At 49.4% G+C, this 20,356-nt stretch overlaps 1 protein-coding gene across 1 annotated transcript in view; it reads left to right on the top strand.

Moving 5' to 3' along the window:
* The window catches only part of LOC8043831 (protein Skeletor, isoforms B/C), a 50,960-nt gene extending 32,146 nt beyond the window's left edge, over positions 1–18,814 (top strand). Inside the window, exons 6-10 of the mRNA XM_029972390.4 lie at positions 5,438–5,603; positions 9,273–9,351; positions 11,485–11,657; positions 13,311–13,412; positions 18,656–18,814. Coding sequence (XP_029828250.3) covers positions 5,438–5,603; positions 9,273–9,351; positions 11,485–11,657; positions 13,311–13,408 — 516 coding nt within the window. The 3' untranslated portion in view covers positions 13,409–13,412; positions 18,656–18,814. The remainder of the gene's footprint in view (positions 1–5,437; positions 5,604–9,272; positions 9,352–11,484; positions 11,658–13,310; positions 13,413–18,655) is intronic.
* Positions 18,815–20,356: the final 1,542 nt, after the last annotated feature.

Raw genomic sequence — 20,356 nt, forward strand, 5'->3', positions numbered from 1 at the left:
CTTTTGCTCTGCGCGTGGCATCAGCAAAGTGGCTGCTACTTCGCGTGCAAGGCGAGCGTGCCGTCGGGCGACGTTCGTCAGTCATTCGTCGCATAATTCGCTCCGTGGAGTACAGCCTTTACGTTACAAAAACGGTCGCCCTAGCGTCACTTCTCCCCAGAGAAGTAAAGGTTAAACCCCATGGAGCGATTTATGCGACGAATGACTGACGAACGTCGCCCGACGGCACTCTCGCCTTGCACACGACGTAGCAGCCACTGTGCTGATGCCACGCGCAGAGCAAAAACCAACTGGACGAAATTCGCCGACTTTTCGCAACATATTCGCCCCATGGAGTCCAGCCTTAAAGCGATCAATTGCGAAATGGATGTAGGTTGTACTCGTGGGTCAGTAGTCCTCCCATTGTCGTTGGGTCATCGAGTTAGCAGCACCTGTATCCGTGCCCTTACCCTTTAGGCTGTAAACTGTCACATGGCGGCACTTGATATATTACGTTATACTGCTACTGATTTCTATCCATCACTCCCACCCTGATGATTGGAAACTTATTTTTTGTGGGCGACAATCTCGTAAAAAGTGCGCTGACGGATGCCCCCCCCCTCTCTCCGCGACGTCAGGCACATATGTTGCGTTCGTACTTGGTACTGGCTGAGAGGCGTAGTGACGCCATTTCTCTTTGGGAATTTGTTCAGACAGCTGTTCAGACATGCACCCTCACAAGTCCCTGCGTGGGTGCCACTGACCCGCAACGCAACGTATTAGCTTGGTGGTCGGGCGTGTCGTATGGAATAAATCCTAATTGTTTTGATCGGTAAACGATTTCTCTTTCGAAGCTGGACAGATTCGCCGGTACCGCGAACGACAGTTCTGAAGTAGAGGTCCCACGCCCGTCGTCCTCCGCCATCGCTTAGTCCGCTTCGTTCAGCCGTCCAGCCCAGGACTTCTGCCGCGATACGATGCCATGTTGAGAATTACGTTGAGTATGCACAGAGTGCTTCCGATCGTCTGCGCAACTTTTTTTTTTTTGTCAACATAATTGCAGCCTTTTAGAAGCCACAAAAATTGGGTATCATATTATTTTTATTTTTGATAGTGAGTGTGCGCCTTCGATGACCCAAGACTATGATTATATTTGATGTTTGTGTCTAAACCATAGAAAATGGCACGTGACCACGGAGAAGAGAGTGAGTGCGACTCAAATTGGGCAGTTCTCGATCGGCGGTTTTCGGGCAGAAAGAAAGCGAATTTCGAGCCGCAGATTGTGTTCTGGGTAGTTTGGCTTTCATATGTCACGTGGAAATAAAAACCATGGCGAGCACAAAACCCTGCCAGTGTCTCTTTAAAGGGACGCTAAACACCCCCCCCCCCCTCCCTCCCCCCCCCCCCCCCCCCCCCCCCCCCCACTCAGGAAAAAAAAGAAATTTCTCTGAGTGTTTAGGACGCATGTCTCGCAAAATGAGCTTTCCAAGTTCCAAGAAATCAAATGTTTTTAGCGCAATATTTGCGTCGCCATGGTACCTGACAGAATTACAACGGCAGGGGGAGCCTAAGTTCTCCTGCCTCTAGGGTGCCTACATGTTTGTCTGTCTCAGGGTGAAGACATCCATTGTTGCCCTGAATGTGCCAGCGCGTGACGCTCTCATGCACTCAGTGCGTGCCATGGGCGGTATAATGGCGTCTATGCATTAGCCAAAGCTACGCGCTCGAGCTGAGTGAAACCGGATAGCGCGCACTTCAAAATGCATAAAAAAACGATTGGGCGGAAAGATGGCTGAGATATCACCACTCAAGCAAAAGCGCGCGTGTGTATAAAGGCACTCTACCTGCCTAGAAATAATGGAAACAGCGCGCAAACGACAAGGACGGGAGGAAAAGGAGTACACAGGACGAGCGCTGAACTGACAACTGAATATTTATTGAAAAGGACCCAACGAAGAAAACACCCACAAAAAACACACTCGCATCAACACGTGTCCATGAAAGTAATCTCCTTCTTATGTAAATACACAGAAGTTTGACTCACGCAGTTCTGTTCCCCCTCCTTCTTTATTCCATACGCTTCTAAAATTTCCCTGGCTGTTTTATCTGCTCCCCTCCCCATGATTGTGATCTTATTGAAATCAGGATGACATTTGCATGTTCCGCAGTGCAGGGGCAAATGCCCTCCTGCTGTTGAATGAAGCGACCAGTCATGTTCGCGTGCCCTTTCATTTATGCAACGGCCCGTCTGTCCGATGTAAACTCTTCCACAGCTTAACGGGATCCTGTACACCACTCCGATCGCACATTCCACGTACTTCTTTCTGTGGTTTACAGTGCATTGGTTCCCACCCCCCCCTCCTCTCGGCTACTTTAGAACAAACGTGTGCCAGCTTACGAGGCGCCGAAAACACGACAGGGACATCAAACCTCCCCGCCACCTTTTTCAGGTTGTGGGAAATTCTGTGCTGATACGGGATAACCTGAGGTCTCTTGCTAGGTCTATCCAGCCGCTGATGAGGTCCCCCCTTAATCTTTCTTAACAGCGTTTCCTCTGTTTTGCTGGCGGTAGCGGAAACGCTGTTAAGAAAGATTAAGGGGGGACCTCATCAGCGGCTGGATAGACCTAGCAAGAGACCTCAGGTTATCCCGTATCAGCACAGAATTTCCCACAACCTGAAAAAGGTGGCGGGGAGGTTGTGGTCGGTTTGCCTTGCTGCATACCCGACCCGGAGGAACAACACGGAGCCAACGGTTTCAACAACAAGAAACTACATTTAATGGGACATGGACGAGACGATTAACATGGTTACCAGCGGCGCCTGAGTCCAGGCAGCGACTCCCCGTGCGCCGCCTCTGATCTGCCTTATCAAGGCGGCGCATCCGATGTGCGCGTGGCTGGCGTGACGTCGCCGCCACGCGGGAAAAGTTCGGCTTGAGCCTCGCAGTCGGGCAACTTGGCTTGGGAGCCGCCAGGGTGCCCACACTTCCCCCCCCTCAAGCTCCGTCCGGCATGTCGATGACGGAGACGTTGTGGGCGTCAGGGGGTGGATGGCGCTGTTGGGCGGACTGACGTTGTAAGTCCGGCCGGCGCCTGCTGGACGAGCGCGGCGGCTGCTGACGAGCGCGGCGGCTGCTGACGAGCGCGGCGGCTGCTGACGAGCGCGGCGGCTCGGTCAGCTCCAGCTTGTCGCTTGTTCGGGATCAGGGCTCCACCAGGTGGCTGCTTTGCCCGTGGTCCTGTAGAGGGTGGCCGCGGTCCAGGATGAGACCGGCCGCCGTGTCGTTCAGATGGCGGGTGTGGCGACGGCACGTAGTTCCGCTCGGCATGAAGAGCTTCCTCGATGAGGCGGGCGCCCCGGGCTAGCTCTTCAAGGGTCTCAAAGGTGCGGTTGATCAGGTAGACGTGGTACCTTGGGTGACACTGTCTTCTGACCCGAGCTACTCTGTCCGACTCCGGTGACTTCGGGTCCGCCCTCTTGAAGAGCTCTTGCATGACCCGAACGTACCGGACCAGACTTTCATCCGGGTGCTGCGTCCTTGCCTCGAGCTCTCGGAGAATCTGCGTCGCGTAGCCTGCAGGCAGGAACTCTTCTCGAAGCCTTGTCTGGAAGCCCGCCAGGCTGGTGAAGGGGGTCTGTGACCCCAACCAGCACCTGGCGCTGGCTTGTAACGCCAGCGGGACAATCCGGTCCACGATGAAGGCTTCTGAGGCACCGGAGGCAAGGTGGTACGTCTGCAGCTCGCCCAGGAAGTCTGCCACGGACTTGACGTCGTCGTACCCCATGTAGACCGGAACAGTCAAGTGTGGTCTGGGCTCTCGCGGTGGGGTCTCCTGCTGGCCAGGCGTGTGGGCCAGGCGCTGCATCACGGAGTCGCACATCTCCGTGACCTTCGTGAGCAGGTTCATTTGTGCTGCTGCGGCCATCGCGGCTTCCTGCTCCCGCGTGAGCATTCCTGCAAGCACAAAAAAAAAAAGAAACGCCCCCAAAAACCCAACACAAGCGCGCAAAACGATTGCCGCGTTCACAAAGACGCGGTCACAAACACGCCAATACAACAAACGTGGACGTGACGGAAGCACGAAACAACGATAGGAAACACGGGGAATATGAGAAAGGCTTACCGAAAGAAGAAACCAAGCCCCGTGAAATTCCTGCGAGTGGGTAGCATACGACGGTTGGGCGCCATTGTGGTCGGTTTGCCTTGCTGCATACCCGACCCGGAGGAACAACACGGAGCCAACGGTTTCAACAACAAGAAACTACATTTAATGGGACATGGACGAGACGATTAACATGGTTACCAGCGGCGCCTGAGTCCAGGCAGCGACTCCCCGTGCGCCGCCTCTGATCTGCCTTATCAAGGCGGCGCATCCGATGTGCGCGTGGCTGGCGTGACGTCGCCGCCACGCGGGAAAAGTTCGGCTTGAGCCTCGCAGTCGGGCAACTTGGCTTGGGAGCCGCCAGGGTGCCCACAAGGTTTGATGTCCCTGTCGTGTTTTCGGCGCCTCGTAAGCTGGCACACCTTTGTTCTAAAGTAGCCGAGAGGAGGGGGGGGTGGGAACCAATGCACTGTAAACCACAGAAAGAAGTACGTGGAATGTGCGATCGGAGTGGTGTACAGGATCCCGTTAAGCTGTGGAAGAGTTTACATCGGACAGACGGGCCGTTGCATAAATGAAAGGGCACGCGAACATGACTGGTCGCTTCATTCAACAGCAGGAGGGCATTTGCCCCTGCACTGCGGAACATGCAAATGTCATCCTGATTTCAATAAGATCACAATCATGGGGAGGGGAGCAGATAAAACAGCCAGGGAAATTTTAGAAGCGTATGGAATAAAGAAGGAGGGGGAACAGAACTGCGTGAGTCAAACTTCTGTGTATTTACATAAGAAGGAGATTACTTTCATGGACACGTGTTGATGCGAGTGTGTTTTTTGTGGGTGTTTTCTTCGTTGGGTCCTTTTCAATAAATATTCAGTTGTCAGTTCAGCGCTCGTCCTGTGTACTCCTTTTCCTCCCGTCCTTGTCGTTTGCGCGCTGTTTCCATTATTTCTAAGCATGAACCAACTCGCCCACATCGCTACTCTGATTCTCTACCTGCCTCCAGCGAGAGCTTCCTACCTTCGGTAACGCTTCGGCATCTCGCGAGCCTCGAGCGTGCACGAGCAGTACGGTGAAAGGTAAACGAGCACGTGCTGCTGGGTGCTTTCGAAAGTGACACTGTTCGCGTGTTGTGACTGTGCGGGGTGAACGGAGCATCGTAGGTCGCAACATTACTTCGGTCTTGCCTTTCGCCAATCTTCCTCCGAAGACTACGGCAAGTGGCTCTGCCAAGTGCTTTGCAGAACGGTAGACGCACCGTATTTCTTAGAGTGTGTTGGAGGCGTTTCTGAGACAGCCAAGTATACAAAAATGCCAGTGGCTCAGGCATTCCTCGTGGCTTTCTTTCAGGTTAACTTTGGTCACGTGGTGATTCCTTCGGACTTCAAGTTGCCGCAGCCGCAAACCATCGGAACGGGCGTCACTGGTGCCCATGGCGTTAAGATCGGCTCGGTCGTCCTCACGGACGCCAATACGATCCAACTCACCAACTTCCACTACGACGGAGCGGCACCCGGTGAGTGAGGCTGAAGTCCCTCGATAAAATACACGCTTACAAGTACCGCCAACCGCTGTTGTGGGAACGCGGAATACACGTGCCACGAGTGGGTGCGCCGCCGCCATTCGCTTCCGAGGGCCGCCATTTGCTTTCAAGGGCTGCTCAAGGCACGGGCCTCGTACAGTGGCGCATTTGACGCTACTTGCAAGACAAACGCTAATGGATCGAGGGGCTTTAAGTGAGGCCCACCTCCCGCTCTTCCTCTGTTCGCACTTCGAAACCGGGATCCCCTTGCGCGTTGTGCCAGCGATTTTGCCGCCCAGCGACAAAATCGTAAAATGATTGACTGACCTACGAGGGCTGTCTTTACTTTCAACTTTCGATGACTTGGCTGAAAAAAGAAAAAAGTGATAGAAATGTTTTAATATGCACTAAAATTAGAGATACTGTTCTCCATGTAATCACCGCGCAGATATAGGCATCACACTAGCTGTTCAACAAGACTGTCAGTGTCCACTGTCGCCACAGACGTTCTTTTCTGACCTTCATTATCCTGGCCGTCTGTTCGTCCTCGAAACTTCACTCAGTCTCCTCCACACGCTCGTGACTCGTGATGGGATGGCTGAGATCCCAGGCGGTGACCTTCTTTGAGGAGGGGATCCAACAGCTTTTGTCACGTCATGATAAGTGTCGAAATCTACGCGGTGATTACGTGGAGCAGTAGCCACAGCATGTGTCTAAATTTTGGGTATAATGATCGTGTCGTCACTCTGGTCTTTTTACTTTCTTTTACACAATTCATCAAAAATTAAAAAAAAAAAAACAGTAAGTTTTTCAATATTCGCTCTTCCTCGCGTGAGTTGAAGCGTGGTGTAAATAAGCCCCCAAACACTCCCGGTCCTGACCTAGACGGGGGATTTTTGCAGTACTTGCGAAATCAAATATACCGGCTTTCTTCTGGAAATGGCCACTAAGGGGCACTGTCAGACCTTATTCTATCTTACGATGAAAGAATGATGAGTAAACCGGAAGTGTGCCGGGGCTGCCCAATAGATGGCGCCACTAAGTTTGTTGCCAAACAAAAAAATGGCGAATAGGTGGTATTCACTGGACGCCATATTTGAGGGCGCGGTTTAAAGCACATGCTCAGAACGAGCTCATCTTAAGAAGGTGCTGAGATCGGCAATCTTGATGGTGTTGAATGCACGTCGCAAAAGAACAGTGGAAACTCGCCATCAGCCCGCGCTGAGCAGTCGCGCGCAGAGCTATGGCCGCCAGTGAAGAGTGAGACCCTTTTGCTGTTTCCAAACATGAACCGCACTCGCATGCCAAGCGACTTCCGTTCGCTCCGTCTTTGCAAGCCTGTCGAGCTTGCTTATGACACCAGTGCTAGAGAGCATAAATGCTACATGGACAACAAAGTTGGAGATTTAGAGAGAGCCTTCGGCTGTACAATTTAACGTCGAATATTTGAACATTTTTAACATATCTCGCGCTTCTTCGTTATTTTTTTTCGTTCACCTGGAAAACTTGTAGTTTAACGTTTCATCGTTACTCAGAGCAGCGGTTTTGAGGTGGGCTTTGTTCATTATTTTTAAGAACGGGAAAGGGGGGGGGGGGGGGGGGGGGGGTTCTCTGGGAAGTCAGGGACTGGAGCACCGCCTGGTGGCGTTTGCCATGAAAAGAGGCTATACCCCCTATGTATGCGTGTATGCAGTTTCATAAAGGCCCGAAAAAATTACTTACACACAGTCGAGTTGTTTGCGCATGAATCTGAGCATGTAAAATATCACAATAAGCTTTGCACACTCGCTGCGCAGACACCATTTCCATGCTACGACATAAATCTTTGCCCAGTCATTTGCTCGGCAACTTCTGTGAATCCCAATAATTGGCTCTAGTGCAACGCTTCAAAACAGACACGCGGGCCTCGTCCATAATCAATGTGTGATGAATCGTTCGAGTAATTACCCTACAAAGATCGCTTGAGCATTTACACCTTTGCCGAACACACAGAGAGCCAATCACTGCTGTCTACGAGAACCAAGTGAACTACATGAGACAAACGGAATTATTATCCCCAACAGTGTAGTCGCAGCGATTGGTTCTTTGCGTTTTCTGCGGCAAAGTAGGCACACGCTGGCCTTTAGGGTAGTGTGTAAATTGCTACGAGTTTATTTCAATTCTATTCCGTGTGATTGGTTTTATTTATAAGAGATCTTAATAAAGACGGAAATAAGGGAGTTGCCATTACGTTGACACCTGTGTGTTTATCGGGCTCGGCCGACATCAGATCATGAGGGATAATTGTCATAATCAGTTGGCTACTTATGTAAGATGTGTCAAGTAACATTTTAATTTTTACGAGGCATGGACTCTAAGAAATCTGGAGCGTCTGTTCCCTGCAAAAGCACTTGGTATCGCCAATCGCTGCAATCTAAGCGAATGACAGGGCTATAAATGACAGGGCTATAAATAAACCTAAAAAAAAAACTGTTTGCGCTGTGGCACTGAGTAAGGTGAAACCTCATGCTCAGTGCCACAGCGCAGACAGGTTTTCTTTTAGGTTTGAATGTATTATCTGTCCCCTCATTCGCTGAGCACCCTCCGCAGAATGTATGAATTGGTTTAACCTCTAATAATGACACCTTCCAAACTGCAGTTGTAACATAAACCATAAAAGGCAATGATTATAGTTATTTTATACATTTTGTCTAATTATGCAACTGATCGTGACGGTCATCCCACATTTTGGGTTTTAGATTTGAAGTTATCGAGTTAGTTCCACCGAGTTAACTCAGTTTGAGACGCCGTGTGTGTTCTTTTTTTTTAATTTGTTCCAGTCTCGGGTTTTTATAATGGACATCCTCTATCTGATATGCCCGCCAAGCACTAGTATAAACACACAGTAAAAATGGTACTCACGCGACGGTCACCCCCTTTTATTAATAAATCTACATGGATTAGGAAACAATCGTCCCGTACGTACCAAACGCTTCACGAATGGCCGCCCAAAAATGTTCGGGTAAAAAGTATACGCATTGTAGAGAAATAAGATTGGTACCGCATTGGTCACAATCAGGATAACCACTGGTTGAGCTAGATTGAGTATAATTAAACTTTCAGTTAGCTTCGCATGATAAACATTTTAGATAGTAAAAATTTAAAAAAAAATGAAAGCGTGTCAGTTTTAATTGTGCTACGTAATCACGAAGTTGACTTTGCGCTCACTCTTTTTTTATATGCACCTTTTCACCACTCATCACGCCAATAAGAACTGCCAAGTTCGTGGTCCCTGGGCTGGGAATGACAGCGTGGCGTCTGCACATCGTCGGAAACCACTTAGTCGAGTCTAGAAATACTTGGAGCTCGACCTTCGTTTTTCTGGGTTCCGAAACTGCAGCCAGCTTTGACGCGTGGTTTATATCCGTTTCTTTAGTAATTTATGATCTGCTTTGCGCATGCAACGGTAACGTTTGCGCTCCAGCAGGCCTCCTACCTGTTCAAGATTTTCTTGACTGATTTAGTGATTTTCGATGATGCTAGCAAGTTTCTAATTGGAGTTATATTTACAAATTAAAAGTTGAATACGCACAACTGATTAAGCATTCAATTGTGCGAAACTCTACTGATAAAACATGCTATGCAACTTAAAGTGTCGGGCTATAATTGTCAATTTTCCCGCAGACGCGCACTTTTTTGTGAGTCCCGAGCCCAAGCCCCCCCGTGCCAGCGGTGGAACCAAGCTGCTCAACGAGAATGGCAGGTGAGGGCGGTCACTTAGACCGGCGCTCGTGGCTGTCGCTGCTCGAAGCCCGGTATTTTTCGCTTCGGCTTTCCGTGTCCGTGTGAACTGTTTCATGCGACGCCTTCGCTGATATATAGACCTTTTCTATGCGGCTACTGCCAGAAAACCCTCCACTCTTTTCACTTTAGCAGAGCGAACGCTGGAGAGAAGGCGAGTGGAGAGGAGGAAACAACCAGTCATGCCGAGCAGAGAGTTATGTTGAAGGGTCATGTCCTTCTATTCGCGACCTGCTACGGACTATAATGCTAGGAGGCACTCTAATGGAGAGACGGTTTGCTCGGTAGATCGAAATATCGACACATGTGTTTTTTAGACTTTCTCGGATAGGACGTTATTTCGTGCTAACGATCAAGCTAGCGGCACATGCTTCGATTGCTCAGAGCGGCACCGACGCATGTTTTTCGCATGCGCTGAACTTTCTACCGAAGCCTGTTCGATACTCGCCGTTTGGTGCAGTTTGGTGCAGGACAAAGTTTGTTACAAGTAATTTCACGTTTGGGTCTCTTGGGTCTGGGGCGCTGGGACTCGTCAAGCTGCAGGCCTGCAGCTTTCTTTCCAGCTCCCCTGTCACAAATGTACTGTTTGTGGCAAAATAAACGAATTTGAATTTGAATTTCAATAGTCCGTCTCAACGTACGAAGCGCAGGAGTGGTGCCGCCCTCGAATTTCCAGAGAACAATGGCGTCTCTACACTGCTTAGTACGAACCAACGTTATTAGACTAACTCAGTTACGCAACTGCCACAGACGCTGCTTCCAAAAGCAGTATCCCCCCCCCCCCCCCCCCCCCTTCTGCCCCAAGATCCGCCTCCCATCGCTTGACGCACCTCCGTTTCTTGAGGAGGGGGGGGGGGGGGGGGGGGCGCTGCTGTGTTAGGTAAGTCACACAGGTTTCGAAACACAGTGTTTCTAGAAGGCGCTTCATAATCGCGACTCGTAGAGTAACTGTATAGTGTCTTGCAGAGTCAGAGTATCGCGTTCCTTTGCCTTTGGCCGCCCACTCCGTATTGGCGGAGAAGCGGTCAAGTGGGCCGAGCTGGATCCAAACTTAATGCAGGAAAGCGACCTTGCAGGCACCGAGTTTTGGGAGCAGCATGTTTCTCGATTTTGCATCTGCGAAATATACATGGTACACTAAAATCGAACGAACTGGAAGGTTCCTTGTCGATTGAACATTATGTGTAACCACTAAGTACAGTATAATCGCGCTCTTTTACAACGCGAGGGATGTTTTAAAACATTCGTTTTGAAAGTCTGGGAGGCAGACGACCGAGCTCAGGAACGACTGGGCGTGGCTAGTTCTGACGGCGTTCACTGCGTCGTAAGTTGTTCCTGATTGTTCAGTCACAGGTAGCCGCCTTCTTAGGCCGGTAATGTCTATATGCCGCATTAACTCGAAAGCGCAAAACACTGCTTAGGAACAAGACCCGCGCGGCTATGTGCGTGGTAAGGGGCGTGGATATCGAACTATAGTGGACGCTGTGTTCAGCTTTTTTGCCTCGCTTCTCGGTGTTTACCCTGCACAAGGCCTGTGGATTACCATCAACCTCGATCGAGCATGGAGCAGATTGAACAGACTGTCGCGTCAGCGATCAGCTGGGTCTCCTATTCAATCGGGGCCCCACTGACTGAACACGAGCCCCAGTCGAAGGCTGGCTCAAAAACAAAGAACTCAGTTATTCTTATTTCCCACGCAGCTGAAGGGAACCGTTAGAGGCGTAACTGTTCGGTCTCTTGTCCAATAACCAATCACAGCGATCGACCGAAGGAGTACAGGGAATAATGACCATGTTCTGGAAGTGTTTGCTCGAGAAAGTGCGATCTGCATTGGACTCCTGGCTTGCCAAACGCCACGTTTTCGCCTGAGAGACATCACCTCGGTATCGTCATTTATTGTGTTACTCCCAGAGATCGGAATGATTGGCTGTGCGCACGATCGGCGGAAAAGTTGACGAGCGGTTCAGAAAACGGCGCGCGAAGTATTCGGACTAACGCCGCGGTCCGTCTCCAATCACCCGCTTTCGCACCCGTCCGTGACGTCACGGGCACGCGAAGATGGCAACTGAGAGGAATGCGTTCGGTGTGGTTGCAGCAATGACAAGCTGCCGGCGTACACCGGCAAGGACGTCACCCTGAAGCTTCCCGGCAAGAGCACGTGGGCCGACTACAAGTGGTTCTCGGTGTTCTGCCTGATGGCCGACACCAGCTTCGCCACCGTCGACATCCCGAACGTGCTCACCGTTCCCGCTTTTCCGGAGACCGGAGGTACGTCTGTCGTCCCCACCGGCGCCATTCCTGGGCACGCTGCAGGCACCGAGAACACGTGGTACCCCCGATGCTCCTTCACTGGGAGAGCCCAATGGGCCATCCCAATAGACGAACTATGGAAGAGATCTAGGGAATGAAAGGGCAGAGCAAATGTTTCGTTTCCGAAATAAAACCCGCTGTGAGATTCAGCGTGCGCAAAGTATCTCTTATGGCAGGTGAAGTTATTGGGTCCAAAGTTCGTGGCTTCGACAGTCATCGGCAATAAATGGCTCTCTGCAGGGTATGCGGCGATGAAGATTCCGTCGCATTTTTAGGGGAAAAAATTAACTGATATTTAAAAAGTCGCACGGTAACAAAGAACAGGGACCGGTTCGCCATTCTCGCCACGGGATCTGTTCACCAGTAGGCAGTATCGGAACGGCGTCTCAGAGGTACCGAGCTGTCGTCACATTCCAAAAAATATAATTTTTCGCGAACAAAAAAGAAGAAAAAAGATAATAAGTAAATTGGACAACCCGTTTTTGTGAGGTCGTGGTCTCACCTGAAAACTTGTCTTTCCTCAATCTGCTTCGCAAACCAGAGCTGCAGCGCGCTATCCATTTCCGCTTTATGTCGGGCTCATTTGTTTTCTCAGCGGGCATACTGTACAACTTGAGCCTTACAGTTTCTTTATACCATTAAATACACACGTACACGCACGCACACACGCACACACACACACACTAAAGATAAGAAACCTAAAAGAACAAAGAATGTAAATATGGACTTCCCAACAGCCTTGTAATGGAATCCTTATAAAGCGTAAACTCCCACAAAAAACATGAAAAAAACAAAGAAAAACTTTTTAGCTATTCTATTCTATTTCTTTTTTTCACGCTACCCACACCGAAGGCCGTCTCAAGCGGCATTCCTCGCAGGTTTTGCCAGGTCCACGGTTCTCCGTTCAGCGTGACGCGCTTCTGCGCCAAATCTAACGTTGACTCGCAATTTTCTGATGCAGCAGAGTGTCTCAGTCAGGCGTAGTAGCGACGGCTGGCGACGGCGGACTGCGACAACGCGACTGTGGAACGACGTTGGAAATCTCCGATCTAAGCAAAATAAACACACGTCTGACGCGTTTATTCCAAGCTTCAGCTATCCTCTTTGGCAATATCCCCCCCCCCCCCCCCCCCAAAAAAAAAAAAAAAAAAAAAAAAAAAAAATTTTTTTTTTGTTTTTTAGTTTTGCTGAAAAAGAAATCCTATTTCACGGGTTCAGGCTTGAGACGCGACGTTCTAAAACGATCCTCCCCATGAAATACGCTCGAGCAGAACACTTCGGATTGCAAATCTGAACGATCTGGTGCGCGAATGAACAAGTCAAGAAAGCGATGTGACCCATAATTGCGATCTAGGCAGGAACACGCAACGAAGTTTCGTACGCATCGCATCACTGCGGATATTCGTAGTTTATAGATAACGTTTTTGCCTCTTCGTGCGCTGGAGTCACTTGAGTAGGCTGCAACGATCACTTCTCTGCTTGTGCTACGAGGAAGTGGACGCGCGCACCACTTTATAGAAGCCTATTCGACACGATTTCGGACACGTAGAGTTTCGGCATTGGAAGGACGATTTTCTCCCTGTTGTTTAAAGCGTTCCGATATTTGCTCAGGAAATCACGCTGCGCAAAGCCTGCCGTCGGTGTTCCTCTCCTTGGGGCTGGCCTTGTTCGTGGCTCTCCGGCTGGGACAACCTTCGGGGTCGAGCTGAAAAGGTTGGTGCAAGTTTCTCGCTGCGACTCCTGTCACGCGGCTCGGCCTACCATCGCATCTCGAGAGGAGGGGGTTCACACGTTAAACTCAACTTTTGGTCTATAGCATGAGGAAGCAGGAACTATGCTTGCTAGTGATTTATTGGCCCACAAAGTGACGAGGTATATTTCGGTTATACTCAGCAAGACACGTGAGGGTAACAATGGCGGCCGCAAGCACAACCATGATCAACCTTTTTCAGATGCTTCCTACCTTTGAAGTGATATGCTTACTTTTCATGTTATTCGATGGCACTGAGTGTAAACCTGGACCTGCTGCGGCCGAGCTTGTCGCGCAGCTTCAGAGAATTGCCATGACCTTATTGCCATCAAAGAAGACAAGGTTTGAGCCCACTGGCTAATACCCGGGACAATTAAGCTCGAGGCCACCCACACTCGAGCAAGAGGTAGACACTTTGATCAACGTAACAGCCACGCTGTGAGCTATTCAGGGCAACTTTTGATTCCTTGAAAAGGACCTCGACAGTTTTTTTGGAAAACAATTGGCGCTATAGAAGCAAGGACCCCACGCAGCAACCTGGATCCGAGATTTACGAAACGACGTATTAAGAGAACGGCTCCATGGAGGGATCCGTCACCAATGAAGTATCCGAGGATATGCTGAAAATATAAACTGCCGATATAGAGACAGCATATACGTATATATGCTCGGGGAAAAAAGGACGAATGAAATCAGGTCAGATATACTTATTCTTGACAGAGGAGCTAAAGTAATGCACAGCTTTTAAAGGGTTCTAGCTCCTGTATAACAAATAAATCTGAGAATAATAATAAAAAAAAATCCTCTGTCAGTTTTAATGATTTATGAAAAATGGTGTAAAACTCCACCTGTCGCTCGGCAAAATTAATATAAACGGGCAAACATAGCCTCGGGTGATAGTGCTGATGCTAGCGTACCACTAGATCATGCTAGGCAGCTTACCTTTGCTCTAATGTGCCGCGTCGTTCAATTTAACGTTAAAAGAAGTTGCAGTTTTTTTTTTCTTTGCTTATTTTGGCGCAAGTGAGAGAAAGGGCGCCACCTTCCCCCGAAATACTGCGATTCCGCCGCGTAATCTCGAAGGAAGACTCGCATTGTTTCCCGATCTGTAGCCGCGTCAGGCGGTCATAACGCTGTCATGTCATGGAGGAGTACACACTAGAGTTCCTGAATAGCTAGCTACCTACGGTAGCAGAGTTGCGCCTTCAGCCTCGGCGAGTGGCCGTAGCGCCGGCTTCCCCGCAAGCCCTGGATGCTTTGCTCCTCACGTGACTAAATTTGGCGAATAGCGGCGCCGTGCGCGCCGCCGCGCGAGGAAAACAGGAGAGGAGGAAAAGGAGGCGGAAAGCAGGGAAACATACGCCGGGGCGCGAGAAACGTCGGCGGAGCGACCGTAAAGGTGGCTTTCTTGCACGCCACCGGATGCTTTGCTCCTCACGTGATGGATCTCGGCGAATAGCGGCGTGGCGGCGCGGGGAAAACAAATGCGCAACTCTGGCTCCCGTAGGGAGCCTATACAGGAACTCTAGTACACACCAGAGCCGTATATTGGGAGAGTTTGGCCAGTGGGTGTGGCGACGAAGGCGCCGGAATGGAGAAAAGTAATTGAAGGGGAGGAGAGCGCCGAAGGAGCGAGAGAGAAAGAAGGGAGCGGAGAGGAGACGACCGCCATTTTTGAGCAACGCTGTCGGAGACTGGTCGGAGAAGAGCACTGCTGAGGCTACGCGTCGTCTGCTACGGGCCGACTTCTTTTTCGCCTGAATAAAAGTTTGTGGCCATACGCCGAAAAATCTTCATTTATTAGCTTTTTAACCCACCGAGGAATAACAGAATGTCATTTTCTTGCCAGAGCCATCGATATAAAAGGCAATAATCGAGATTTAGATGCCGATCTCACGCATTCTGCCGGGAGAATGATCGAAGATGGCGGCCCTCCCCACTCAGCTGGGAGCAGCCGGGAGTTCACGCGCATGCGCTCATGCCTCTCGCTCTGCGCCGCGTGCTGATTGGCTCACTCGGAAGGAGAGCGTTACGGCGGCGAGATCATAGACTGACCAAACTCTCCCCATATACGGCTCTGGTACACACGATTTCGTAGCGCCATCTAACGGAAGTCAAAAAAGCTATTCCCGCCCTCCCCGACTCTCGGCGGTGCTAAGCGAGTGCGGTGCTCTATTGTAGCCTAACTGGACATTGGAAAGTCGACAATCGCGGTGGAGAACAGAACCCAACAGGAAAACACGTGGTACCTCCTGTGACCTCACTGCGCACGTCACTCGAAGGACGGTGCGAGAGCTGTGGAGTATCCCGAACATCAACAATGTTTCTTTCTCTCTAAAAAAGAAGAAGAAAAAACTGCGCACGCAAGAAAAACTCTTTTTCTGTTCTTCATTCTATAAGTGACAGTCTAATTTCCGCAATTAATTGGCCAAAATCCGAAAATCGTTGCACCGCTTCTTTAACGACGAATGCAACTTTCTGTAGCTACAAATACGATTATTTTACCCACTCTGATGTAATCAATGCATTTCAACTAACATACCACTAAGAATAATTAATGTTAATGTTAGAAACACTGATAATATTATTATTCAATTGGAAGGCATTATTCTTACCTACGACCTAGACATTTTATCATTACCCCATATTGGCTTTCCACACCTCTGCTTCCGAAGAAGTTACAATGAAACGTTGTCAGATTTTCTTCGTAGTGCTTTCCCCTCAAATATTGTAAACATCAGATTTGAGGCACTTGGTGAGCGGGAATAATTGATTGCGTAAAAGGAATTGCCGATAACTATTTTGTTGCAAAAAGCTTTTACGACTACTGCGACCTTTAGTTACAACCACGTTCCCGAAATCTCACTGAGCTTGCTTTGAGTACCAAGTATTTAATTATCAAATAAATTTTTTTTCCCGCCGTGCTGTTGACATTAGATGAAAAGGTCTTGTGGTTGAACTATAATTCCTACTACATTCCTAAAAAAAAGTTACGCAAAGTGGTAGCCTACCTTTCTTTCTGCCATTGAGTACAGCATAATGCAAGGTCAAGGTGTAAAACTTAAGCAGGTGAAAAAGATAAAAGTTATACCCATTTATAAGGCAAGTGATAAAAATACCTGAAAATTATAAGCCAGTTTCTCTAGTTTCTTGCGTGGCAAGGTTCTAGAACAGCTTTAAATCTAGAAAGCTTATGAGACTGTCTGAGACTAACGACGTTTACCATGGCTTTAGGAGCTGCTACCGTCCGTAACGTATCGCCATTATGCTCCGAAATAGTGTCGAAAAATTGTTTGATCGAAAGCGTCTAGATAAAAGAAACGGCGACATTCTAGACGGCTCTGACTGGTGCCACTGCACAGAATTCAGAGCAAAAATGGCGAAGCCTGCAGAATAAACTGTAAAAACGCCATATTGTTCCTGGAGAATATGCTCCGTCATCTGTGTTGGTGGTCGTTGCTCGCAAAAGGCCACTCCGAACATCGCGGAACCTCAGTTTGAGCTTATGTCATACCCAAAACTGCTTAGTAACCTGAGGTGAATATATTTTTCAATTTCAAATTTTCAATTTATTTCTTCGATAATTCACTGTTGTTTTTCAGAAAGATTTTTTAAAGCCATAAAAGGCACTTTATAAACAAAACAGCCGCCTAGGTGGCTATGGGGAAAAGTGCCGGCGCAAGTTCCGGGAAATACCTGCGAGGGCAGACCGCGGTACTGTTAACACGAACGAGTGATTACTGAATGTCCCCATTTGTCTCCCGCAATTGAAGTGTTGTCATGAAGACTGCCAGTGTGGTGGAATGCGCTTCTCCTAATCGCTAACTTAGTCGGTAAAATGTAGCGTTTGTCCCTACTCTCTCTAATGGTGAAGTCCACTGGTTGATCCGGAGCGCTTTCCAAAATCTGCGAGGGAGGCAAAATTCCGCTCCGTGTGACCCGCTCCGAATCGGCGAGGGGAAGATAAACTTGCATTTTTGGAGCGACCTCCCCAACACCCCTCCCCACTGTTTCTCCCTCCGCCGCTCAACATGTCCGCTGCTCGAACTTGACAACCCCACCAACGCCCCAGCCGACTGATCTTTCCGACGACCAGTGACGATTGCCACTGCTTAGCTGCAGAAATAACACGCGACACAGGCCGGGCGAAATTATACGTACCACGGCGCCCATGTCACAAATCACGAATACGTCCGCGTTCGGCACCGTCACATACCTTTCGGCCGCCTCGAAGCGGCGGGGCACGGACAGCGATTGCCAGCGGTGGAGTTTAGATTTCTGGCACGACTTTAATAAACACAGAGGTAACAAACCATCACTTGCGCTGTCATCGCCTGATCACTTCTTGCTTTATTTCACGGGAAAACGCCGGCGGAATGCAGTGTAAAAAGGTAAACAATCATTGGCTGCAGAATGAACAGACCTAACCTTGCGTCTGCCTCCGGCTTTTCTGTCGCTCTTCCTCTCACGATCACAGATGTCAGCGCTTACGATTTACCAAGCTCCACAATCCCGGCTTTGTATCCCTGATCTACGCGAGGTAGAAGCGTTCGCCGCGTAAACAACCGACGCACCCGCACAGATCCAACTCGACGGCCCGACCGGCCCGCCGACCTCTCCAACCTCGCCGCGCATGCGCACTGCCGATTTTGGCGAAAATCACGTGGGCCGCTCTGTCAACTTCCGGAGAAATCTGTGAAATCCCGCAGAGCAAGTTCGGCTGGGTCGGAGGCGCTCCGTGGAGCGGGCGCTGCCTGAGATCTACGTGCGGAAGATGACCAACTCGAGCCAGATCTGCGAGCGGAACATGCGCGCTCCAAATGGAGCGCTTTTAGAGCGCTCGAGATCTGCGAGCGGAATTCACCATTAGTAACCTGCAAAACAGCGCCGATGTCGTTTTGGCACAAACTGTGCCGCGCAGTGGCACCGTTAGCGCCAACACAACATTGATGTTTTTTGTTTTTTTTTGCCACAATAGTAGCTTAGATGACAGCATTTCAGGTTTAAGAGAAAAATAGACAAAGAAAAGGGTGATCTCTTGATTGCACTAACAGAGTCGCACTGATTGGCTGTCTCACTGTTCTGCACGAAAGTGAACTCACGGACTTTCTTTTTTGGATGGAGTGTGCTAGCGTCTGCGCACGAAATCTGCATTGTTTTCCCGAACACTGCGTGTGAGCTTGTTTTCTTGTCTCCTTCTGCCAAGGGACGACGTCTTAGCCGAGGATCTCCGGTACCGTCCTGCACGACGCTCGCTTGAAACGGCACGAAAGGAATAGCTGGCTGCTTCCTGCTGCTACAAACGCGGTATCCCAAACAAACTTTGTGTGCGAATAAAAAAATAAATAAAAGAAGAAAAACGTGATCTGATGTGTGCACTCTTTCTGAATCGAATCCCACGCCTGTATTTACTGTAGTCACGGACAGCTCAAGAAATACAGGATGTGGCGAGTCAGGTGTATTTCATTATCACTCCGCAACCAATGATATTGCGACGCTTGACGATAATAGCTCTAAAGAACCAATCTCTAAGCAAGGAGCGTGAGTGTGATAAGCAACGCCCAGATTTTCTTAAGCTGTCAGCGACTGTAGTAAAGGGTGTCCCAAGCGGACTATGAGCCGGAGAAATCGGCGCCTGCGCATAAAAAGCTCCAACTTTCACCCAATGTGCACTAAGCAGGTCCATTTTACTGTGGGAAATTTCAAGTCGCAGTTCGATTTCTGTAAAAAATTAGAGCAACGGAAACTCGCAAAAAGTCAGGGTTGGGCGGCGCTCACAGACAGATCGAGTTAGCGACGCTATTTACGCGTGGCGCCATCATCCGAGAGGGCGCAGCGAGCAGACGACGCACTCTGTTGTCTGCTCGCTGCACCTATCGGTAGATGGAGCCACACAAGTAAATAGCGTCGCTAATTCTGTCGTCTGCGAACGCGGCCAACCTTGACTTCAGCAAGATTTTTTTTTTTTACTTTAATTTTCAACAGGAAGAGAACTGCTCCTCGAAATTTCACACGGAAAAACTGACCTACACAGAGCATATTTGGTGAAAGTGTGAGCTTTGTATGTGCAGGCGCCGATTTTTCCGGCTCGTTTTACTGCAGAATGTCCGCTTGGGTCATCCTATACTCGATTCATTCCTGCTCCGTTTATTAACGTGGTCTGCCCGTCTGAATATTCGCGCAGAGCACGTGCATCGGTAGCCTTTAAGATCCACGAAATGAGCCTAATGGATGACGAGGCCCTTAAAGTGTTTGTTCGCCAGATTCTGGGTATGTGAAATGCACCATGCCAAGTGTCACAGTGCAAGTGTTTGTCACAACGCTCTTGACGCATCAAATATACCAATCAATATACGCAACATTAGATCTAAGTCTATTCTGAGCAGCGCTGCGTCTGGTGGTTCGAAAATCAACCGGGTTAAACGTCCCAAAAACAAAACTGCTGAGTAAAAAACAAAGTGATTGTGCGATCTAAACGTAACTTCAACATTCCGATGGAACGGTGGGTTGCGATCTTCAAGCGCTTCGTGTTGAATTAGACGGGCAACATATATAAAATTCGTTTAGCAAATCCTTGATTATGACCAAGTGCGTAACGCCGTGGCGCAGCCGCCGCTATGCGCAAATAGGAAAAATCAAGTCGCACCAAAAGCGCGATGTCACGACATTCATCTTTGTTTGTGTGCGTAGTCATTGGCTATAAACCAATCTAGGGCAGAGCACGCGCCTTACCTCGCGGGTTTAGTCTATGTGTGCATGCTTTTGTGTCTCCTATATATTTGTCAAATATTGACAACTATATGGCAACATTTGCTTGCCAATTTGTCCTCTGCATAATGGATGCGGTGTATAGCATTCCCCTTTCCTGTGGTAGATCACATGTGGAACAAACTGTACGGTGTCTAAA

Source organism: Ixodes scapularis, unplaced genomic scaffold, assembly GCF_016920785.2.
Source record: "Ixodes scapularis isolate PalLabHiFi unplaced genomic scaffold, ASM1692078v2 PGA_scaffold9__187_contigs__length_104089568, whole genome shotgun sequence".
In the NCBI taxonomy this organism is placed as follows: Eukaryota; Metazoa; Arthropoda; class Arachnida; order Ixodida; family Ixodidae; genus Ixodes; species Ixodes scapularis.